General features: G+C 32.6%; 1 protein-coding gene across 1 annotated transcript in view; it reads right to left on the bottom strand.

Annotated features, from left to right (window-relative positions):
• DPY19L2 (dpy-19 like 2) overlaps positions 1 to 23,917 on the bottom strand; it is an 83,835-nt gene that overhangs the window by 27,222 nt on the left and 32,696 nt on the right. The window contains exons 10-16 of the mRNA XM_040644110.1: positions 20,304 to 20,381; positions 19,450 to 19,536; positions 13,583 to 13,642; positions 8,443 to 8,523; positions 6,144 to 6,245; positions 4,791 to 4,862; positions 2,668 to 2,714 (exon numbers count right to left, since the gene is read on the bottom strand). Coding sequence (XP_040500044.1) covers positions 2,668 to 2,714; positions 4,791 to 4,862; positions 6,144 to 6,245; positions 8,443 to 8,523; positions 13,583 to 13,642; positions 19,450 to 19,536; positions 20,304 to 20,381 — 527 coding nt within the window. The remainder of the gene's footprint in view (positions 1 to 2,667; positions 2,715 to 4,790; positions 4,863 to 6,143; positions 6,246 to 8,442; positions 8,524 to 13,582; positions 13,643 to 19,449; positions 19,537 to 20,303; positions 20,382 to 23,917) is intronic.

Below are 23,917 nucleotides of genomic sequence, written 5' to 3'. Positions count from 1 at the left end.
AGCATTATTCACAATAGTCAAGATATAGAAACAACATAAGTGTCTGTCGGACAAATGGGTAAAGAATATGTGGTGTGTGCGTGTGTGTATAATAATACTCCACTGCATATATATTATTCAGTCATATAAAAAGAAGGAAATCCTGCCATTTGTGGTAACATGGATGAACCTGGACAGCATCATGCTATGTGAAATAGGCCAAAGAAAAATACTTTTAGTATCACTTATACGTGGAATCTAACAAAGAGAAAAAAGTCAAACTCAGAAACAGAATAGAATGGTGGTTGCTAGGGTTCTGTAATGGGGGCCAATGGGGATGTTCATCAAAGGGTACAAACCTTTAATTTTAAGATGAAGAAGTTCAGAGGAACTAATGAACGGCATAGTGACTACAGTTAATAATACCGTGTTATATAAAGTTTGCTAAGAGTGTGGCTATAAGCGTTCTCACACACAGAAAGGTAACTGTGAGGGGACGGGTGTGTTAGATGTGTTCATTAACCTGATGGTGGTAATCATTTCATATGTAGCTGTACCAAATCACTGTGTTGGGTGCTTTAAATATATCGTTATTTATTTGGCAAAAAATGAAAACCATGAAAGAAAATATTTGGAAATAATTTAATCATTTTGATGTGGGTGTTTCTAAGCAACAAATTAACACAGGAAATGTATAGTTGTGACTGTATAGAAATTTAAAGCTTCTATAAGCAAAAACCATTAATAAACTATAAACTGACAACCTATTAGAAATGTTACATACATGTAATAGGCAAAAGGTTACTGTCTATAATATAAAATATCCCACACATCAATTTTCAAATGTTCAAGAAATATAAATATGTCACACACATTTGAAAGATGTACAACTTCACTGGTAAAGACTGATAAAATTAGTTCCTTTTTTTTTAGTCTGTCAGAAAGTGTTAAGTGTTTGATAATACTGGTGTTCATGGAGATGCAAGAAAATGGACACTCTCAGCATAAGTTCTCAGTATTTATCAGATTATAAATATTCATACATTATGGTCTAGCAGTCCCATATAAAATATTCTAAATACTAAAATAAGTATGCAAAGAAATATGTACAGATATGTTCATTACTCTTAGCATTGGTGGATATGACAAAAAGATAAATATAACCTTAACGCCCACTGATGTGGGAATGGCTAAGGACTTGGTAATCACAATCACTTGTGATGATGAACAATAAAGTGTGGAGACCACTACAGCATGTGAAGAAGATCTAGGCAGACACCCAAGATATGTTATTAAATAAAAATAAAAAGTTACATAATAATAATAATACTGATTCTATTTTTTATAAAAATACTGTTTTTGGAAATGTTTTGTAGAATGATACATACAAAACCATTTACATTAACACCAAAAAGGAGTAGATCTGAGGGAGAGAAACACTGCCTTTTTCTTGAAATATTATTTCATCTGTATGTATTACTATATGCATGTATTATTTTGTAACTTAAATTGCTCTGCCCATGCGCGCGCGCGCGCGCACACACACACACACACACACACACACAAGGCTGTCACTTTCAGGAATGTAATCACCTCCTTATTTTGAGCTAAATATCTTCCACCCTTTGGTCCCTTTGAGTCTGTCCTCTCCTACACTGCACTCTCTCAAATATTTGAAGACAGCTGTCATGTACTTCTCAATCTTTTATTATTCTATGAAATATCCCAGGTGCCTTCACGCACTCCTTATGTGAATAGTTCTCAGACCTCTAAAAACACTCTTTTTACAATCTCAAGGCATATTCCTCTGGGCTTCATTTGACCAGAACAAAGTAAAAAGTGGGTCTATTAAGCCCTTTGATTTGGATTTCAACAAATAGTATTTAACCATTTCAACCATAAAGTTCTATTAAGCCCTTCTAACAACCATATGAAACTGTTTACTGAAAATATAAGCATGGGGTACGGGACTCATGGAAACTCTCTGTACTATCTTCACAATTATTCTGTAAATTTGAAACTGTCCTAAAAAATAAATCTCATTAATACATCAAATTTAATCATATATCAACAAGTAGAAAATGTAATTTAAGATTTTCCTCATAAGGAAGTTTTCTTCACAATCTACTTCTCATGTCCTGTTGCAATGTGTGAGTTGAGTTACGTTTTTCTCACATGTTTATGCCAGTGAAGTTAGTGACGTCTTTAAACCATCAAAAAAAATGTGATACAGCAAATGGTTTTAACAATAAATGCAGAAAAACTATTTCATGAATACACAGAAAAACAAATAATTATGTTTTCTCTGACAGTTAAAAAAAAAAAGGATTGCCAAAACAAAACGTTAGCTTACTTCTGTTCATGGACTTTAAATTCTAGTCATATATTAAAATTAATCTAAATTGATTTAAAGTTTGAGTTAATTCAAATAGAAATATCTCCAAAACAAGTCCAAACACACAAAAGAGATGTCTAAGTACAGCACATTCAGTCCTTTTTAAGAGAACATCTAAGATTGGTTCATGTCTCCCTTCTTAATCAAAATGGTGGTTTAATATACATTCATTTGATATTATAATAATTATTTAATAACTGAATATAGTATGACTTTAAAACAATTACATCCATTTGATATCACAAGTTATTTAATAACTGAATATAGTATGATTTAAGAACAATTATAATTACCTTAGATAAGTGTTTGTAGATAAGACACATAAAGTATCACGATAAGCCTGTGAATAGAATAAATTAAGCTTTTCTAAGGAATTGTGTGACATTTAAAATGCTCTGATTCATTAACATAAACACCCTCACTAGAAAGAAGTGTTTTTATTGTTAGAGTGCTCAGGAACACTTTAATCTCATCTCTGCCTCAGGCAAATATTTTCTTGAAGTTCTAAATGCCTCTTTTATTGAAGGAAGGAAGGAAGGAAGGAAGGAAGGAAGGAAGGAAGGAAGGAAGGGGAGAGGGAGGGAGGGAAGGAAGAAAGGGAGGGAGGGAGGGAGGAGTGAAGGGGAATGTGGGGGCTTAACTGGGCCAAAGAGTCTTTAGCTGCAATCCTAGGCAACTTAAAGGTACAGTAAAAAATTTACAGGGAACTTCAAGTTTTACACTGTGCATAATATGTAGTTTATAATTTAGAGATAAAATGAAAAAATACATAGTGAAATTTGAATTCGAAGATGAAATCTAAGTTTAGAATTTTTAACTTACCTCATTCGTTCAAGACCATTTTTTACAAATGAGATTCTGGTCACTTAGGCAAGCAAAAAGCCTATTCAGGGGTTTAGTTAATAGAATATATGGGCTTATAAGAGTTTAAGATTCAGTAGTTTCAAAGAAAAATCGTATGATGTATGCTTTCCTTCTTTCGTTCCAGAAGCGATTTCACACAATTAAAAAAGTTAATGAACATCAGAAGTATTCTTGAGGTAAAAAATAAGCCACAATGAGGAGGGGTTTATATAGAGACAGAAAGGTGTTAAGCTTTAATGGCTGCGAGGATGGGGACATGTCTGTGTGCACATGTGTGTGTGCACACGCAGCAAATAAATAGGCCTGTTAATGCATATGCATGGTTTGAGCTGTGGTGTGTTTGGGAGACAGTACTATGTTTATGAGCTGTGGATCTTAATTTAACAAAAAAATAGTAATGGTAGATCTAGCTATCATCTTCTCCCATGTTAAGCTATCTCCCTACTGGATAGTTGATTCCTGCACTAGCCCCTCTAAGTGGAGCCTTAAAGAATAGCACCGTTAGCCATGATGGACTAGAAACAGGCTAGTGGAGAGCTAGGTGCAGCCAAGGGGACACTGTGTAGTTTACCCATTCCTTCCTACAACCTCTATCCTCTTTCCAAGTGGTCCCTAGGGAATTGGATCCAGGGGGGAACCACAGAGAGGTAAAGGCAGATGCCTTTCTCACTCATAAATTATTCACGTTTTACGTGAAAACACAGGAATGAGAAATGTGGGCGCTGGAACTATACAGAGAAGATATGCAATTTGACTTTAAATAAGGAAAACTTGTTTCAACAGGATCACACCTGGCATAGTAGTAGAGAAATGTTATTGCTACCTACTTGAAGGTATAAAATACATACTGACTTAAGACAACTTGTAAACAATATAAAGATGGTTCAAAAATGCTAAAAATTAAAAAAAAAAAAAATGCTAAAAATTAAGACCCAGTGTCTTTAGCTAGGCTTTCAGATACACTTCCAGACCAAGAAAATCTGCCAGAGGTATTTTAGAACATTTTTTCTTCTATCACAATATTTTCTTTTGTTGGGAAAACAGTGAACACATAGACAATGTTTTAAAGAACATCTGTACAAATTTCTCCTGTGCATGTCTTAAAATGGATCAAGACTTCCTTGAATGTGCTTTAGGTTTAGAAGATACCGAACTGTTATCTTCCTTTCACAGCACCTATGACAGTTGTAACTCTTTAGTCATTTGTGTGATAATTTGCTTGATGCCCCCACCCACCCACCGAGTCTGTAAGTTCCAAGACAGGAGCAGGCCTCTTTTATTTGCCCTAGTGGACTGACACTGTGAATGTAGTTCATGGTACATAGTGGGTAACCGGGATAAATTTCTTTTGAAAGAATAAGAATATCCTCTCTGATGAGGCTTCCTAAAAAACCCATAGAATACTAAATCAAGAGAGAGCTGAATAAGAAATTTGTTTAAGGGGGGGATGGGTTCATCCTAAAAATAAAATGGAATTCTGAGCTATTAGCATTAATCCATTATAGTCCTTATCTTGAACCCAAAAGCAAATGATAAAATTTTTTTAAAATACCTTTTTAAAGATAAAATAAGTAATCATCATAACAACTGGAAGCAATAATGTCTTTGTGTATCTCAGTGGAGTCTGAAATAAAGCAAATTATTCAAAATAGTCATTTATTAAAATTTACATTAAGTGAGTAAAAATCTATGTCAAATTGAGTATCACGATGAAATTTACATTTATATATATTTATATAAATTATATATAATGAATATTATATTTATTTAACAACCTTCATCTTCTAATACAAGAATAAAAATTATAAGAAGTTATACAATGTACCAAAGATTTTAACAGTAAAAATCATTAAATCAAAAATATGTCTATTATTCTATCCTTTCTTTTGGTTTTATCTTTTATTTACATAATATCAATTCTTAAATTTTATGTTTACTGATCCCCAGACCCTACATTATCATTTCCTGAGATGCGAAGTTCCATCATTTTCATTGGTGAAACTAGAGCAAATAAGGAAGAAAGCCAGTCTACGTAATTACTGTAAATATGAGTAAGCAATAAAACATTAGCAGCTAAATAATTCTCATGAACCATTATTATGGTTGGAGTGATTCACCATGTCACTAAATTAAATAATTCTTGAAGGCAGGAACCAAGACATTTTCCTCTTTGTAGTCAGTCCTACAGCAAACTGCCTCGCAGATAAATAAATAGTAGTCATAATAGTTTTTGAGTGAATGTATGACTGGTTGGATAGATAAGAGAATAATGTATGATTAGTAGTACACCTTTCTTGGCAGCATCTTGTTAAAAATGTTTACAATATTTGGAATGTTAAGTGAAATAAAACTAGTTTCTGAAAACCAAAACAAGAATTTGGATTTGTTTTTCCTGAGCAGTCCCATACCTCTAAGTGACCTAGATTATTAAAATAATTGAACTACATGGGGCACCTGGGTGACTCAGTTGGTTAAGCATCTGCCTTCGGCTCCAGTCATGATCCCAGGGTCCTGGGATCAAGCCCCCCTGCTCGTGCTCTGGTTAGCTCTCTTCTCCCAAATGAATAAATAAAAAATCTTAAAAAAAATAAATAAAAGTAATTGAACTGTAATAATAATAATTCACTGTGGATCAAATAGTATGTTTAGCACTGTGCCTGGATTATCCCATTTAATCATCACCAATAACTCTTTAAGAGAGAGGTCATTATTTGTTGATTTTACATACAAAAAAAAAACAGGTGAGGAATGCTGTACGACTAGTAAAAGTTAAAGTAAAAAAAAAAAAAGGTAAAGTTGGATGTCTCTGAATAAAAATTGTGAGTTTCAGATTAAAAGAAAAACTCAAGAGCCAAAAAACCATCATACCTGTAGAGAAGGAAAAAAATCAAAAAAACATTCATACCGCTTTTTCCATGAAGTCAAATTCAGGAGCACAGGTGTAAATTAAGGTATCAAAATCTGTATACCTTAGGATTCTGGCTGCTATTAGGTCACTCAGGCGAATCTGTGAAGAAAATAAAGTAAAACAAATTAAAATTACACTAAGAATTATGGTCAATAATAATTGATTTGTTTTATTAGTAAAGTCTACAAAGAAGATAATCCACGGTACATAGATGCCCCTCAAAGAAAATTTTTAAAAAAATCAGTGAACTATACACTGCTATGCACTGTATTATGAAGAAAACTGAAAACAAAGAGAAATACCGAAAGAAATGAAAAGAAGAAAGAGGTCAGAAAAAATAAACAGAGATGATAATATAAAGAGTGAGCTAAGATCGACGCTCACTGGGCAGAAACCACCATGCAGTTAATCATGAGATTTTATAATCACCATTTACTAAGAAGGAAACCATCGCACGTTAACCCTTTCACTACACACTGCAAATCATGAATCAATTTTCTATGTGTTGTCATTGTCACAAAGCCTCATACACTGATTACAATTTTTCGTACTTGTTGAATTTTTCAGACATACATTCAAGCCATTAAACATAAAAGCTATTCATCATAAGAACTACAACTACATATAATTTAGTTACTTGATCTCCAAGGCCTTTGAAATAAACACCACCTACCAAACTCAACGTAGAACTCCTATTTTCTACTGATTATTTATTACCTACTGTCAGTGAGACAATTATTTTTCCATTGCATTCTCAGAAGGCCCAAAAAAAAAATTTGGTATGTAAACCTTAATTCAAACTATTTTACAGGAACAAAAATTATTTTATATCAAATGTAACAATTGTCTGTGGTTTTCATTTATTTATGGTTCCCCTTATCTACCAGTAGCAAGGTTAATTTAGACTTTATTTTTCTAATTTGGACTAGGCCGGATGATTGATAATAATATAAATAAACCACTTTCATTTCAAGTCTTTCTCACAGCTGTCACATACAGGAAGTCACTCAAGGGTACCGAGGGGATGTGTGTATGTGTGTGTGTGTGTGTGTGTGTGTGTGTAAGATTTGTAATCAGCTGGGTGACAATGTGGAGCAAGGCAGAAAAGAAAACCACAGACCAATTTAACAGATAAATAAATGACTTAGGAGGCTTCAATAAAGTTTAATGTAAAATGTACAGCCCCTACAGAATGAAAAGTTAAGAACAAAAAGGAAAGAAAAAAGGAAAATGTGTCAGACATACCAGAGAACAGCAGCAACAAATAAACCTAATGAATCATCATGCAGAGCTAGCAATAATGGTGAATATATCCTTACATTTTGAAATTTTATTTATCCTCAACATGTATGTAAGCTCAATTCTCCTGGAGAGTGATAGCACTTGAACTTTCAGAGAGTAAGTGTCATAATCTCTTGTTAAAGGTGAAGAAATTTCAGCAGTAGACGGGGTCCTAATTGGATAGTATGAGATGAAGTACATTTCAGAGTAGATTATTGTATGATACACTCATGTACACTCATATCCAAACACTAAGTGTCAAGAATCAAAAATAAATGCCTGCACTGTTTTCTGTTCCCCGGAACTGATGAGCTGAATAGGGACTTCTGCTTTGACAACGGCTATTCTGTAAGACATTGGCTTTAAAACAAACACACACCACACATGAGGGATAGGTCTATATATTTTCCAGAAGATGAAAAGGTAGATAACTTTTAACATATCCCATTTTCCTTTTCCATTACAAGAAAAGTTTTAAAAATATCAAATCACATCTTAAGTTTAGTCTGTAATTATATGTGTATAAAACTACATTGAGATTGTGAGAGTTTTATATTTCAAAGCTGAGTACAGACTGCTCATATGTTAACATTCGCAATAAATGAATACCTTATTATTTTAAACAGATGATTTTTTTAAGATTTTAAAGTAATTTATACACCCAACATGGGGTTCGAACCCATGACCCCAACAAGAGTCACACACTCTACAGACTGAGCCAGCCAAATGCCTCTATTTGTATTTTAACTGAAATACGACCACATAACTACTTAAGATATTATTAATATTTTTCCTGGATGGCTAAGTCAGCATTCATTCATAGATTTTTCTTAGTGCGTTGAAAAGATCATTGAACTGCACAGTTTTATTACTGACTCAGCCAATAACTACCCCTAGGACTCTGAGCAAGACACTCAATCTCTATAAAATAAATAGGTAAAAATAGATGGTTTCAAAGTTTTCATCTAGCTACATATTTACAGGAATTTTTATGCTTTAACTAGAAGGTACTTACATGATCTGAAACACCTAAGATTTTAGATGTCAGAAATTTCAAAATAATTGTTCCACACAACCAAGCACAGCCTTGAATCAGCTAGAAAATAAAAGTATAAAAATTAAAAATTACCCAGTTAAAATATTCAATTATATCAACAAATGGTATAGGAAAATCTTAATCATGTAAAGAATATTAACGATGAGGTCTAACAAAGGATATTCCTTTAGAAAATTTTGTTTAAAGGCAAAAAACTGAAAGAGATGACACTGTAATAAAATACATAACAACACTAGAGTTCGACAAATTCTAAAGGAATTTTTTTAAGTTGTTTCTTTTCAATTTCTGTGAAGAAAGGAGCTACATGCTTGTTTCCAAATATTATTTCCTAGCTGAAAACTCTTTTTCTCAAAAAATAGGATTAAATTATAAAAAATTCTTCTACCGCTCTTTTGGAAATAAAATTATATAAGTTCCTCTTCAAGAAAGGAATATTTGAAAATTTAAGCTATATTTTAAAGAGAGAAATAGAAACTAAAACTTACATAGGGGTTTCTGTTTGTTTTTTATTTGTTTTTTGGTTAACTTTGATTAGAAAGAGCACAAATGTGGACTTCTAGATAACCTGGAGAAAAATTATAGTGGCCTAAATCCAAATCTCTCCACACTTATCCAACAGGTAGAACGATGCAACCACAAATATAAAAAACAGGTAACAGTACAAACTTCAAATTACCTGTAAATAGAAACAATTCATACAGCAAAGTTAAGTCTCAAGTCCTGATCTAAGCCTTTGTAGAGAATGAGGGGAGTCTCAAAACCATGTGCAAGAGGGGAGAGGGAAATGAGGGGCCCCAGACTGAGCTGAAATAACTCTAGGAAAAGAAAGTCCACCTTATGTGTGAGGAGACTGGAGGATGGGCTATGGAGCAGGGACTTCAAGGGTTCAGTATAAAAAATACTGATCCCAGAAAGGCGTTAATTCTGGAAAGAGAGGAAGGGAAAAGAAAAACAGAGAAGCCCTCTAGGAGAATGTGTGGAAAAGGAAACAAGAAGGGAAAATTCAGTATCCAGAAAAATAACTGGGGAGCAAACAAAATCACTATTGTCACTGAAAGATGAACAAAGGAAGTTATTATTAATTGATAAAACCACATTTTGTTACATTGGCAAAAGAGGTTGCACCTGGATTAGGAAACATCTGCTCTAACCACAAAATAATTAGATGAAAGATGTCTATAATACCTAATACATAGTTTCTATAAGAAGTTTAAAAAAAATGAGTCAAACATTTCAGCTGCTGATCTCTGCTCTAATGAATAAAAATCTCACAAAGCAGAAAACACCTACAATGCAGAATTAAAAGTTGAATTAAGTAAGCTCAAATAAGCATACAGAGATATAAAAAAATTTTTATTAAAAAATATTTTTTAAACTAAGAACAGAAATGGACAAAACCAGAAAAAAAATGAGAGTGCTTATTAAATATAGAAAATAGAAGAAAAGGAGAAAACCATTGAAAAATGAAGACAATCTCAAGCTAACTAAAGGAGGAGAGATTCAAATAAAAATTCAAAAAGAGCACTGAAGACAGAAACAATAACAACAAAACTCCAAAAGAATAAAAATGAGATTAAAGAAGGTCGTAGAAGAGTCAGAGAAAGTGGTAGAAACAGAAGACAGGAAACATTTATAATTAGGGTAACTGAAACAGAAAAACTACAATCCAAGAAAACTTCCTAGACATAAAGGACCTGAATTTACATTTGGAAAGGACTCACCATGTGCTGAGGAAATTGACCAGTATGGTAAACCACCTCAAGCTATAGCCTAGTAAAACTTAAAAATGAAGAAAAATCCCTTAACACTTCTAGACACAAAGGTCACATAACTTAGAAGGGCAAGAGAATTTGGTTTGCATCATACATGTTAAAAGAAACATAAAAGCATGTCAACTGTGTAGAAGCATTTTCAAGACACTCAAGAAAGTGGGAACCTGGAACTTTATATCTAGCCCATCTGTCATTCAGGTATAAAGATTATAGAAAACCAGTTTCAAGCATGCAATAATTGAGGAAACAACCTTCCTGAATACAGAAAGTTAAAAGTAAAAGAGAATCATGTAATGAAATATGCTGAGAAATAGTAAATAGAAAATATACGTAACATTTATGACATTAATAAAAAATCTTTAAATTCTCACAAAGCAAGACCTGTCCTGTGTTGTACAGAGAAGAGGTACTGAAACAGATTCAAAAAGGTGACAAAGACAAGGGTGACCAAAGCAAATAAGGAGTCATATTTACAATCCTGTCAATCACTAAGGTTCACATCAACAAGCATTAGATATAAAACATATTTTGACATTAAAAGATACAATTCATGAAGAAAATATAATAAATATGAACATCTATGAACTGCAACCATCTTTATAAAGTTACTAGACATACAAGAAGAGAAACACACTAATACCTAAAGACTTAAATATACTTTTTCAATATAAGATAGGTCTGTGGGCAAATAATACATAAAGCTATAAAAGACCAAAACATTAAAAAATAAATCTTGTCAATAAATTTATCAAAACATGTCCTATTAATAAAGGATAGATCTTCATCTCAAGCAAATATAAAATACTCACAAAAAAAATGATCATCTATTAGGTCAGAGAGAAAGCATCCAGGAGTTCCATAAACTAAAAATATTACAAACAACCCTCTGTCATCATGAGGTAATAAAACTAGAAATTAATAACAAAGTCAGAAAACCAAAAGGCCCTTCCTCTTGGAAATTAGCAAAGTTTCTATTAAGTTTTAAGTGAAAGAGAAACAATTTTTTAAAATATGATAATGAGAAGTACATATTAGAAATGAAGAAAGTCATTTAAACAATGATCAGAAGAAAATCCATGGCCTCAAGAACCCATATCAATAAAAATGAGAGAAAAAATAAATTAAAATTTGATTCAAACATCTAGCTAAAGTATAACAAAATAAACCGAGAGAAAACACATGAAAGGAAATACTCAAGAACAGTCTGTTTATTCCTTTATGTATCCATTTTTTTGTTTTTTATTTCTTTCTGATGTTCTAAGATTTCTTCTGGTCGTTTACCTTCTGCCTCAAGAATTTCCATTAACTATTCTTTAAGGATTGCTCTGCTAGCAACGAATTTTCTTAGTTTTCTTTCATCTGAGAATGTCTTTTATTTCCCCTACACTCCTAAAAGACACTTTCACTGGACATGTAATTTGTGGTTGACAATTCTTTCAGCATCTGACAAACGTTATGCCATCTCCCTAAGGCTCTATAGTTTCAGATGAGAAGGTTACCATAATCCAAATCAGTTTTGTCCTATAGGTAACAAATCATTTCTCTCTGCCTGATTTTAAGGTTTTTTTGTCTTTAGTTTTCAAAAATTTAATTATGATATATCCTGGCATGGATTTTGTTGGGTTTATACTACTTGGGATTCACTCAGTTTCTTGACTCTGTAGATACATGTCTTTTACCAAATTTGGGAAGTCTTCAGCCATTGCTTATTCAACATTTTTTCAGCCCCACTCTCTTTCACCTCCCCTTGTGGAATTTCAATGATACAAATATCTAGATGTATGCGTGTATATGTATCTATATGTATGGGTCTAGAAGCAAGGACACAGTGGTAGCAATGAAAACACTCAGCACTGAGATCTTTGGTTTCTAAATACCATACAGAGTAAGATATACAATATAATTTTTATTTCACAGGCATGAAAGAATTACTTGGAGTAAAAAAAAAAGTGTTAGTTCACAAAACATCTTTGCTTTTCCTTTCTGTCTTTTATGAAAAAAAAAAAGGCATAAAAAGCCAAAATATCCTTTGCATTGTCTAAATGAGTAACATGATTTGTTTCTCCCTTTTGCAAAAGACTGACAATATCAATTATATCAACTTCAAAATATAAATTTAAGCTGAACATTAATTATACCTCAACTTTTTTCTCCTTAGATTTTGTTTCTTTGAAATTCTTGAGTTGAAAGCTTAATTTTTTTACTCTTTACAGTCTAAACTATAAATACTTAAGACAGTAAATTTTCTTCTTAGTACAGCTTTGACAAAATTCCCTAAATGTCCATGGACACTGTTCTATTTGCTGCCATTTTTCAGTAGTTTGTAATGGAAATTTTGACTTTCTTTTGAGTTCAGTTACTAAATGAAGATCTTTGAATTTCCCATTGATTTCTTGGTTTAATCTTTTAAAAACTGCTAATTTTTCTGAAGTAAAAAAAAATCACATATTAGAAGGGCCATGTCATCTAATAATTCAAGTGCACAAAATATTCCTACATCTTCATCATTAGGGATGGGAGAAAGCCTCCAGCAGTGAGTAACTGGCAACTCTGTCCATTTTGTTCTTTTGCATTCTGGATAGAAATCTACCTGATCTTACCAAACTTCTCCAGTTTTACCCTATTAATACATCATATGTAATCACATAGTTCTTCAATATAGGTTTTATTTTTAATAGGTATACATCTTCATTAAAGACCAAGAGAAAAAGAAGGAATGTCATCTGTCCAATATTATGAAAATTAGTAATTGCAGTGCCTACCTAATAATATACTTATTTTACTTGGAAACAAAACACACAAATATAGCGGTAACATGGGCGATCCATTTGCATATTTGGGAAGAAGTCAAACAGATTAGGTAGTGGCTGAGTTGAAATAAGAAGGGGCTGGGAGAGTGTAGAGAAAATGGTAGAGGAACAAAAATAATAGTCTAAATTGGGAAGCAGAAGAACAGATAGATGACAGATGTAGAAAAAACAAAAAGGGAAAGTGGGGTCAGGACTACAGACTCAGTTATTTTGAAGAGAAGGTTAGTAAATCTAAAGAGAGAAACTCAAGACAAATAGAAATTTAGAAAGCAAGGCAGTAACGAACGGTACCCCAAGATGAAAAGTAAAGAGAGGCATGAACGTAGCGTTGAAATAACTAAACTCATTTCTTGATAATGACTTGTAGATGTTACTAAGGGCTATTTCTCGCCCTATGTGAGTAGGTATTGATAAGATTTATTGACCATAAATCATTCAATTTTTAAAGTATATTGTCTGTATTCAGTTTATAGAAATAAAGAGTTTGAAGAAATGGTTAAAAATGTTGAACCTTACCCAAAAGTTGAGTTCAGACACTCCCAATCTTTGAATTTTATTTCTCTTTAGAATTATCACCTAAAATGCACATGATATAAAATGAAACAATTAAATAAAATTGACAATTTATACGAATGATACATTTCAAAAATTACACAGTCACCTGCTTCCACCTTGGCTATCGCCACCCATTTTCCTTCTTAACTGTTGATTTTTCAAAATTTGGACCTGAAAAATTTCCTTGTAGTGACAGCTAAATGCTTTGTGTGCCAAAAAGTTGCTTTTACAATCAAGTTAATCCCTCACTGAGTTACTTGGGATGTCTTGTGCAGGCCACTCCTCTGAGGGTGTAGATGGTATGTGGGAGGTGTGTGCATGCAAGGGTATATATGTAAGTCACCCAGCAAAATCAGCGGTCTAAATTAACATGAAAACCTTTCCTCTCTGAATTACTAAATATTTTTAAATGTTTAAAATATATCTAAGTGAACTTATAAGAAAAAAATGAATTTTCCAGGTGTCAGAGAAAAGCAGATGACTTTAAAAAACTGAAACAATTAGGAGAAAATCTAGGGTAGTCTTAAAGGAGGACTGCAGAATAAAGTTTTAACTATGGGCTTGCATCAAAAGTAGAAAAGGGCTTGGGACTATGGAAGGTAAGAAAGTGGACTTAAGACATGCATAAAGCTGGGGTCTTCCAAAACCATACCCTTTAGTGCTACCAACTAAATGTTTATGTCCCCTACCAAACACGTGTTGAAACTCTAATCCTCGATGTGACACATGGGAACGTGAAACCTTTGGGAGGTAATTAGACCATGAGGGCGGAGCCTCATGAAGGGGACTAGTGCTACTGTACGAAGAGACATGGGAGAGATGTCTCTCTCTCCACTTCATAAAGATATAGTGAAGGCACTTGTCTGCAAATCAAGAAAAGAGCCCTCACCAAGAACCAAATTGGCTGGCACCCTGATCATGGATTTCCCAGCCTCTAGAACTGTGAAAAATAAATTTCTGTGTAAGCTATCCAGTCTACAGTATTTTTACCATAGCAGCCCAAACTGACAGACACACAATGACTAGGAATACTCCTCCTACCATCGCTACCAGGTGATAAGGTATTTGTTTTTTTCAAGTTTGGGGTAAAAAAAAAACAAAAACAAAACCTTCCTATGAGAAACTGAAATCTTAGGCCTGTGTATTACTTAGATTTTGAGTGGAATTTTGCATCATCCGGTTAGCTCAAAGTGAACCAGGACTCCTGAACTTCCAACAACAGGAAAATATAAATGTACCAGATTATACACAGCAACTGTAATAACAAAATATAGAAACAACATTGATGCCCAGACATTGGACAGTAGTTGAATTATCTATGGAACATGCACAGTGCTGTACTATGAAACTATAAAAAGAATGAAGAAGAACTCTATAAAATTATATGGAATAATAGCCAGGATAGGTTGTTACATGATATCTACAATAGGATGATAAGCCAAAGTGCAGAAATCTATAGTATGCTATCTCTCATGTAAATAAGAGGAGATATAATTTTAAAAATATGTAATATTTATTAGTGCAAAAAAAGAAAAAAACACAACTAAATGGGCAAACCAGAAAACCAATGAGATATCTTACAAGAAAGGTAGGACCAAGGTGAAAAGAAAGGTGGAGAATGATGTAAGAAGAAATGGGAATATAACTTTTTGTATATTTCTTATTCTTAGAAACATGGTATTTCACCCCAAAAATAAATTATTAAAATCAATCAGGATGGAACTTCTGCTTCTGGTCAAGTTGATACAACAGGAACCATACATACCCTCCTATCTGAAACAACGAAACCCAAACAAAATAGATTATAAGAGACTACTATGAACAACTAGATGCTAACAAATTGGATTATACAGAAGAAACAGACACATTCCTAGAAGCATACAATCTACCAAGACAGAATCATAAAGAAACAGAAACTCTGAGCATACCTATAACTAGTAAGGAGATTGAACAAATAATCAAAAAACTCCCAACAAAGAGAAGACAAGGACCAGATGGCTTTGCTGGTGAACTCTACCAGATATTTAAAGAAAAATTAATGTTGACCCTTCTCAGACTGTTACAAAAAACTTAGGAGGAGAGAACATTTCCAAACATATTTCAAGAGGCCAGCATTTCCCTGATACCAAAGCCAGACAAGGACACTACAAGAAAACTAACCTACAGACTAATATCCCTGATGAACATAAATACAAAAATTCTTAACAAAACACAAGTGAACCAGATTTAACAGCACACATTAAAAGGATCATACACCATTATTGAGATTTATCTTGCAACTAGGATGGTTCAACATATGCAAATCAATTAATATAACATGCTACATTAACAGAATGAGGGATTAAAAATCACAAGATCATCTCAATAGATGCAGGAAAGCATTTGACAAAATTCAACATCCTATCATGATAAAAACTCTCAACAAATTAGGAATAGAGGGAAATTACCTTAACATAATAAGGGTCATATTTGAAAATCCCACAGCTAACATCGTACTAAATGGTGAAAAACTGTAAGCTTTTACAGATGAAGAACAAGGCAAGGATGCCAACTTTCATGATTTCTATTCAATATAGTACTGGAAGTCCTAGCTATAGCGATTAAGCAAGAAAAAGAAATAAAAGGCATAAAAATTGTAAAGGAAGATGTAAAGCTATCTTTGTTTGCAGATGATGTGATCTTCTATGTAGAAAACACTAGAGATCACACACATACACAGAATTAATTTAAAAAATTCTGTAAGGTAGCAGGATACAAAATCAACATACAAAAATTTGTTGTATTTCTACACACTAACAATCAACACTCTGAAAAGGAAATTAAGAAAATGCTCCCATTTACAATAGCCTCAAAAACAATAAAGTTTTAAGAATAAACTTAGCTAAAGAGGTGAAAGACTTAATACATTGAACTACAAAATACAGCTGAAAGAAACTAAAGACACAAATGGAAAGATAGTATTTGTCTTTCTCTCTTATTTCACATAGCATGATGCCCTCAAAGTCCATCCATGTTGTTAAAAATGTCAGGAAAACCTTACATGTTTACCTTTAGCTATCATTTTCAGTGCCCTTCATTTGTGTAGAACCAGACTGACATCTAATATTTTATTCCTTTCATCTGAAGGACCTCCTTTAACATTTATTTTAATGAAAATCTGCTCATCATAAAAATCTTTATTTTGCCTTAATTTTTGAAAGATATGTTTGCTGGGTATAGAATTGTAGATTCACCATATTTTTTAAGTATTTTATAAAGATATTGCTTAACTGTCTTATTGCTTGCATTTTTTCTTATGAAAAACCTACTGACATCCTTACCCTCTGGTTCTATATTTAATATGTCTTATTTCTCTGGCTGTTCTTAGGATTTTCTCTTTATCAAAAATTTTGAGCAATTTGATCATCACGTGCCTTATTATAGCTTTCTCTCAGTTTCTTGTACCGGGATTCAATACAATTCCTCATTGCTCAGTTAATAATTTTCATCAAATTTGGAAAATTTTTGGTCATTATTTCTTCAAATATTTTTCTACCTCCTCCCCAACTTCTTTATTTAGGCATGTACTTTATTTTCCTATATGAATTGTAAGTGAAGGATTGATACATCACCATTTTGTTATCCCTATTGAGTTAATGGATCTGGCACTAAGCACTGATGGCTGCCACCATATAAAGAGAGGCACCAGATATTATGTGCCTCCTGATGAAAAAACAATACTATAGACTCGCCAAAGGGATCAAACCTGTATAAGTTTTAGGTCCAATTATTAATATACAGTTGACCCTTGAACAACATGGGCTTGAACTGCATGGATCAACTTATACATGGATTTTTTTCAATAAGTACAGTACTGCAAATGTATTTTCTCTTCCTTATGATTTCCTTAATAAAATTCTCTTTCCTCTAGAGCTTACTTTAAGAACACAGTACATAGTACACATAATATATAAAATACATGGCAATCAATTTTTTGTGTTATCAGCAAGGCCTCTGTCAATGTTATCAGTAGTTAAGTTTTAGGGGAATCAAAAATTATAAGTGGATTTTCAACTGCATGGGAGCTTAATGTCCCTAAACCCCCTCCCTGCACTATTCAAAGATCAATTGTATTATAAATAAAGAAGGCAAAGGAAGACATAAAGCTAAACCATGAGGATTCGAAGAGCAAAATCTAGAACACAGAAACCTCCAGATGTTCAATGACCTGAATTCTTAAAAAATAAATTTCTTGGAAATAACACCAGGAAGATACATGAAAAAACTGTAGATAAAAATAGAAACTTAAGTGATGAAACTATAAAGGAAAGCTAGGAGAAATTACCAGAGTCTAGATAGTTATTTCTGCTTTAGCCCAGTGCAGGGGAGTTATAATTGGTGCAGGGCACATAGAGGGCTTCTAGAATGGTTAGAAAAGTTCTAATTTTGATTTAATGGTAGTTTAAGAATGTCTGTCAAAAAACAGTACATTTATCAGTACTTATTAGTATTAGTCAGTACTAAGTATATAAAACATTTGTTTTATGCAGTTTTCTATATGTGTGCTATATTTCAAAATAAAATGTTTTCATAAAAAAAGGTAGATGATTGCAAGTCTCTACTTTGTAATGCTATCAAAGTTTGATAAATGTTGAAAATGTTTTTGGGGAAAAAGAAATAGGAGGGATTACTTACTATGAGGCCAAAGGAAAAAAAGCTTGGGGAGCAAAATGTTAAAATATAGGTATAATTTCAAGAGTTAATCAATGCATCACACATGAAAAAGTGCCATATTTTGGTATTACTGTGGTTCATATAATTTCTTACATCATGGAAAGAGAATATCGCAGAAACATTCCAGTGCAGGAAAACACTCCACGTTCTGGCTCATGAATATCAGAAATGTGACTATAAAGTAACAAAACAATTTTATTGAACCACCATTCTAAATACATGTCCAAATGAGTGTTATCCCATGAAAGTAAGTCACATGAGGAGACTATACATTATTCTAATCATGTTGCCATTGCTCGAAACAGTTTGAAACCCCTCTTTCCAAACTGCCTTCAGAGATAATTTAGTTATGGTCAAGAAAATCAGTCTAATTATTGTCACACCATATTTTTTTTTTAAGATTTTATTTTTATTTATTTGAAGAGAGAGAGACAGCCAGCAAGAGAGGGAACACAAGCAGGGGAGTGGGAGAGGAAGAAGCAGGCTCCCAGCTGAGGAGCCTGATGTGTGGCTCGATCCCAGAATGCCGGGATCACGCCCCGAGCCGAAGGCAGACGCCTAACGACTGTGCCACCCAGGCGCCCCTATCACACCGTATTTTGATCAAGATCTAGATAACCCAATATCTAACCACCCACTTTGTTCACAAGACTTTGGTCATTTCCAAAAATTAAATCCACCTTTGAAAGATGAAGATTTGCCACTAGTGAAGATATCCAAAAGAATGTGCCACAATATATGAAAACATTTCAGAGGAGTTCCAAAAATGTTTTGGGAAATGGTAATGTCATTGCAATAACTATCTAGTGTACTGAAGTGATATGGAAGGAAATAACTAATTTTAATTATAAATTATGGCATAGTTTTGAAGTAAAGCTTATTACCTTGTGATGGTTTTTTAAAATATTTACCTGGACATTAAAGAGATAAACTTTGTATTGTATTCAGTTTTCAAGAATGAGAGAGAGAAAAAAGCACTATTTGGGAAAAAGTTTTTCACGTGGGAAATAATCAGTGAAGGGCACTATTTATTCTCCTAAACTTATATTACATGCGTAAACCTACTATTTGACAGGTAAAAAAAAAAAATCTTCATATGCTTAGCAAACACTTACCAATGTCATTAACAAAGATGAAGAATAATAAGAAGACAAATACATTGGATTTCCAAACATCAACACAAAACAAAGGAGAACTGAAGCCTGCAAATTGAAGAAAGGAAACATCTGTTTCATTGTTATTAGATGTATAGCATAATGCATACTTTGTCTACATACATAATAATTTCTAATACAAACCTCATATGCATAAATAAGATTAATAAATAGATAAATCCTGGCCAAATGATAATAGAATTTCAATACTCAGATAGGGTCTAAGTTTTTCAACACCATAAATTATATACAGCAAAATTTAATTTTATTTCTCTGGTACTTGATATAAACAAAGCAGAAAAAAAAGACTATTGCTTCTATTGATTCAATAATGGAGTGATACAATAAGAAAGACTTAGTTGTAAGTATTAATTTTCTAATCTTATTTTTGTTGGACTACTTGAAGATTTCCATCACTATCAAAGCTTTATTTTCTTACTTAAATATATGTTTGTGTTTGGAAACCAAGATTTAAAAAATGCAAAAACATAAAATTTACAGTGTCATATTAATGCAAAGTGCTAAAAATCTCAGGTCTTGGGGAGAAAAAGCAATTTCAAAAGTAGTGACAATAATGAATAAAACACTAAAATTAAAAAAAAATTATGTTTCACAGAACATAAAACATCTGAATATCATAGATCTGAATATTATATAGATATATAATAATGTAATCTTTCCTTCTAGACAATATCAACATTATATATATTTATTAAATACTACTTGCAAGAAGGTACCCCATAAAATAGAGTCAGTTGTTTTATAAATCCTGAAATCTTATTTTAATATTTGATTTATAATATTAAAAATGTTACCATGTTCATATAAATGATCTTCTGAAATTTGTTTGGCTCAATGTACCCCACAACATACATGGGAAATAATGAAGCTATCTGAAATGAAAATATTAAAAAAGCAAACATGAAAAAAGTCAAAAACAAACACCTCACTATTCATAAGAAAAGTAAATATAAGAGTAAAATTTATTTCCAATAATGACCGTCAGAATAATTTGAACCAACCTTATCATTAAGAACTAGAATAAATAGAAAAAATATTTCAAAACCTATATGAAAGCCACAGATTACTAACAAAGCAAAAAAGAATTAGGAAGTTAAAAACAGAGAAGAGATGAAAATCTACAGTGATGAGCGTGACATTTTAAGTTGCTTTTATTCCAGAAGCATCTGCCAATTCCAACAGAAGGAGATTCTAATAGAGGCAGTTGGGAGATTTCGATAGACTCTGTACTCAGGGCACACCAAGAATGTGATCTCTGCTAAGTCCCCAAGCTTTGGTTTGGGCTGTAATATGAGAGAACCAGAAATTAAGCAGTCCTCAGACGGACTAAAGCCCACCTTTGAATTAGCTCATTCTCTCATTGCATGTGGGTGATTCAAGATTGTTAGTGCCTTTACTTGCCTACCAGAAGCAAATCTTATCTGGAAGAAGTTAATATCAACGTAGTCCCAAATTAACTCTGTAATTGTTCATGTACAATATCCAACACCACATCAAAACTAACCAGATACAGGAGATAAGACATTATCACTAGAAACAGATCCATAAAGAATCTACTTCATGGGTCAGTAGATATTTTATGTAAAAAGTCAGATAGTAAATGTGTTATGCTCTGTGTGCCACATACAGTTTCTGTTGTATATTCTTCTTCTATTTTTTTAAACGATACTTTAAAAAAATGTAAAAACCACTCTTTGCTTGCAAACTATTCAAAAACACGTTTGGCATCATCAGACATAGACTTTCCTTTTGATATGTGCAAGGAAATAACAGATAATATTGAAAATTCCAGGAGAGTATTGGAATAGAAAGTGAATAACAGAAAGTGGAACGTTTAACTAAATATTACAATAATCACTATTAAGAAGTCAAAGATGGATTTAAAAGCAAGTTAAACACAACCAAAGAAGTGAAAAATTGGAAGTTAGGTCAGAAGAAAACATTTAGAAAAAAGTATAAAATGATAAAGAGATGAAAAACATATGAAAGAACATACTAAATACAGAACACATAGTGTAAAGGTCTAATACATTATACTGTATATCTCAGAAAGGGATGAAGGGATGAAATAAAAGCTATATTTAAAGAGAGTATATCTGAGACGTTCTCAACATTTATAGAAGAAATCACGGATTCATAAAATATTACAAATCCCCAACAAGAGATAAATTAAAACAAACAAAAACCTGACCACACTTAGGGATATCATGGTAAAAACGGCTCGCAATCAAAGACAAAAAGAAAACTCTAAAGAGCTGAACACTAGCTGACTTTAAGACTTACCAAAGAGCTACAGTAATCAAGACAGCATAGTATTAGAAAAATAATAGACAAATTAAACAATGCAATAAAACAGAAAGCCCAGAAGCAAATCCACACAATTACAAGCAAATAAACTTTTGACAAAGGAACAAAGGTAATTCAATGGAGAAATGACAGTCTTTTCAAAAAATGGGCTGGAAGACTTGGACTTCCATCCACAAAAGATGAACCCAGACCTAGACCTTACTCCTTTCCAAAAAAAGTAACTCAAAATGGATATTAGACCTAAATTTAAAATGTAGACTATGAAACTTCTAAAAGATAACATAAGGAAAAAACCTAGATGACCTTATTTGATAATGAGTTTTTAGATATAAAATCAGAAGATGACCCATGAAAAAAAATAAATTGGACATTCTTAAAATTAAAGACCTCAGTTCTGCAAAAAAACACAATTAAGAAAATTAAAAGACAAAGAAGAGACTGTGAGAAAATCTTTGCAAAACTCGTATCTGATAAAGGTCTGGTATGCAAAATATACTAAGAACTCTTAAAACTCAGAAATAAGAAAATAACCCAATTTAAAAATGGGCAAAAGATCTGAATAAATATCTTACCCAAAGAATATATACAGATAGCAAATAACCACATGTTATTTACCATGTAAAGATGGTAAATGTAATATTCTATTAGGCAACTGTAAATTAAAGCAACAAGGACATACTTCTACATACGTATTAGAATCGTTGAAATCCAAAAACCTGATAAGATTGTCAATTTCTTATAAATTAAACATAGCCTTACAATACAATCCACCAATCACACTCCCGGGTATTTACCCAATTAAGTTAAAATCTTATATGCATATCTTCATTGGATAAATACCTGTTCAAGTCCTTTGCCCATTTTTTAATAAAGTTGTCTTTTCCCAGAGTACTATGAGTTCTTTATATATATTTTGGATATTAACCTCTTATCAGATATGTGGTCTGCAAATACTTTCTCCCGTTCTACACATTGCCTTTTTACTCGATTGTTTCCTTTGCAGAAGCTTTTTAATTTGATGCAATCTTATTTATCTGTGTCTCTGATAAGGGATTAATTAATTTTAATTAATAAATTAATTAATAATTAAATAAGGGATTTTATTAATTTTAAGAATTGAAAATAGAATCTTGAGAGATAAGCACTCTTATGTTCACTGTAGCACTATTCATGTATCCAAAGTGTGGACGATGTTCATAGCAGCATTGTCCACAATAGCTAAATCATGGAAGGTTTTTTTCTTGTGATGAGAACTTTTAAGATCTACTTTATTGTTTCTCAGAGTCCGTAGTCTCTCATGCTTCATTCCCCCTTCTGATTATAAACTGAGGGCTTTGGAGGGGAGAGGGGGGGGGGACTGGGATAGGCTGATGATGGGTATTAAGGAGGGCATGTATTGCATGGTGCACTGGGTGTTATACGCAAGTAATGAGTCATGGAACTTTACATCAAAAACTAGGGATGTACTGTATGGTGACTAACATAATATAATAAAAAAATATTATTATTAAAAAAAAGGAAATAATTATGTTGGAGCCATGTTACTTTGGAATGTTTCTATGGTAGCTTTTTTAAATTGAAAAATTAATATTTGCATATGGTTAAATAAAGTCAAACAACAGGAAAAAAAAAAAACTAAAGTGTGGAAATAACCTAAATCACAACCAATGAATAAATGATTAAAAAGTGTGTGGTACACATACAATGGCATATCATTAGCCTTAAAAAAGAGGGAAATCCTGTAACATGGAACAATATGAATGAAACATTATGCTAAGTGAAATAAGGTAATCACAGGACAAATAGCGCACGATTCCACTTTATGAGGTATCTAGAATAGTCAAACACATAGAAGCAAAGAATAGAATAGTGATAGCCAGTGGCTGGATGGATAGGAGGAAATGGGAAGTTGCTAATCAATGTATATACAATTTCGGTTATGCAATATCCATAAACTCTGGCAGTCAGCTGCACAACACTGTGCTTGTAGATAACAATACTGTACTCTATCTGCACTTACAAGTTTTTGAGGAGGGGATGTCTCATGTTAAGTGTTCTTACCACATACACAGATGCACTTAAAATTTTTTAAGGCACAGTA

The sequence above is a fragment of the Ursus maritimus genome, unplaced genomic scaffold (genome assembly GCF_017311325.1).
Source record: "Ursus maritimus isolate PB19 unplaced genomic scaffold, ASM1731132v1 scaffold_3, whole genome shotgun sequence".
NCBI classification, from domain to species: domain Eukaryota; kingdom Metazoa; phylum Chordata; class Mammalia; order Carnivora; family Ursidae; genus Ursus; species Ursus maritimus.
Note: the sequence above shows the minus strand (reverse complement) of the source record. Positions and strands in the feature narration are given on the sequence as shown.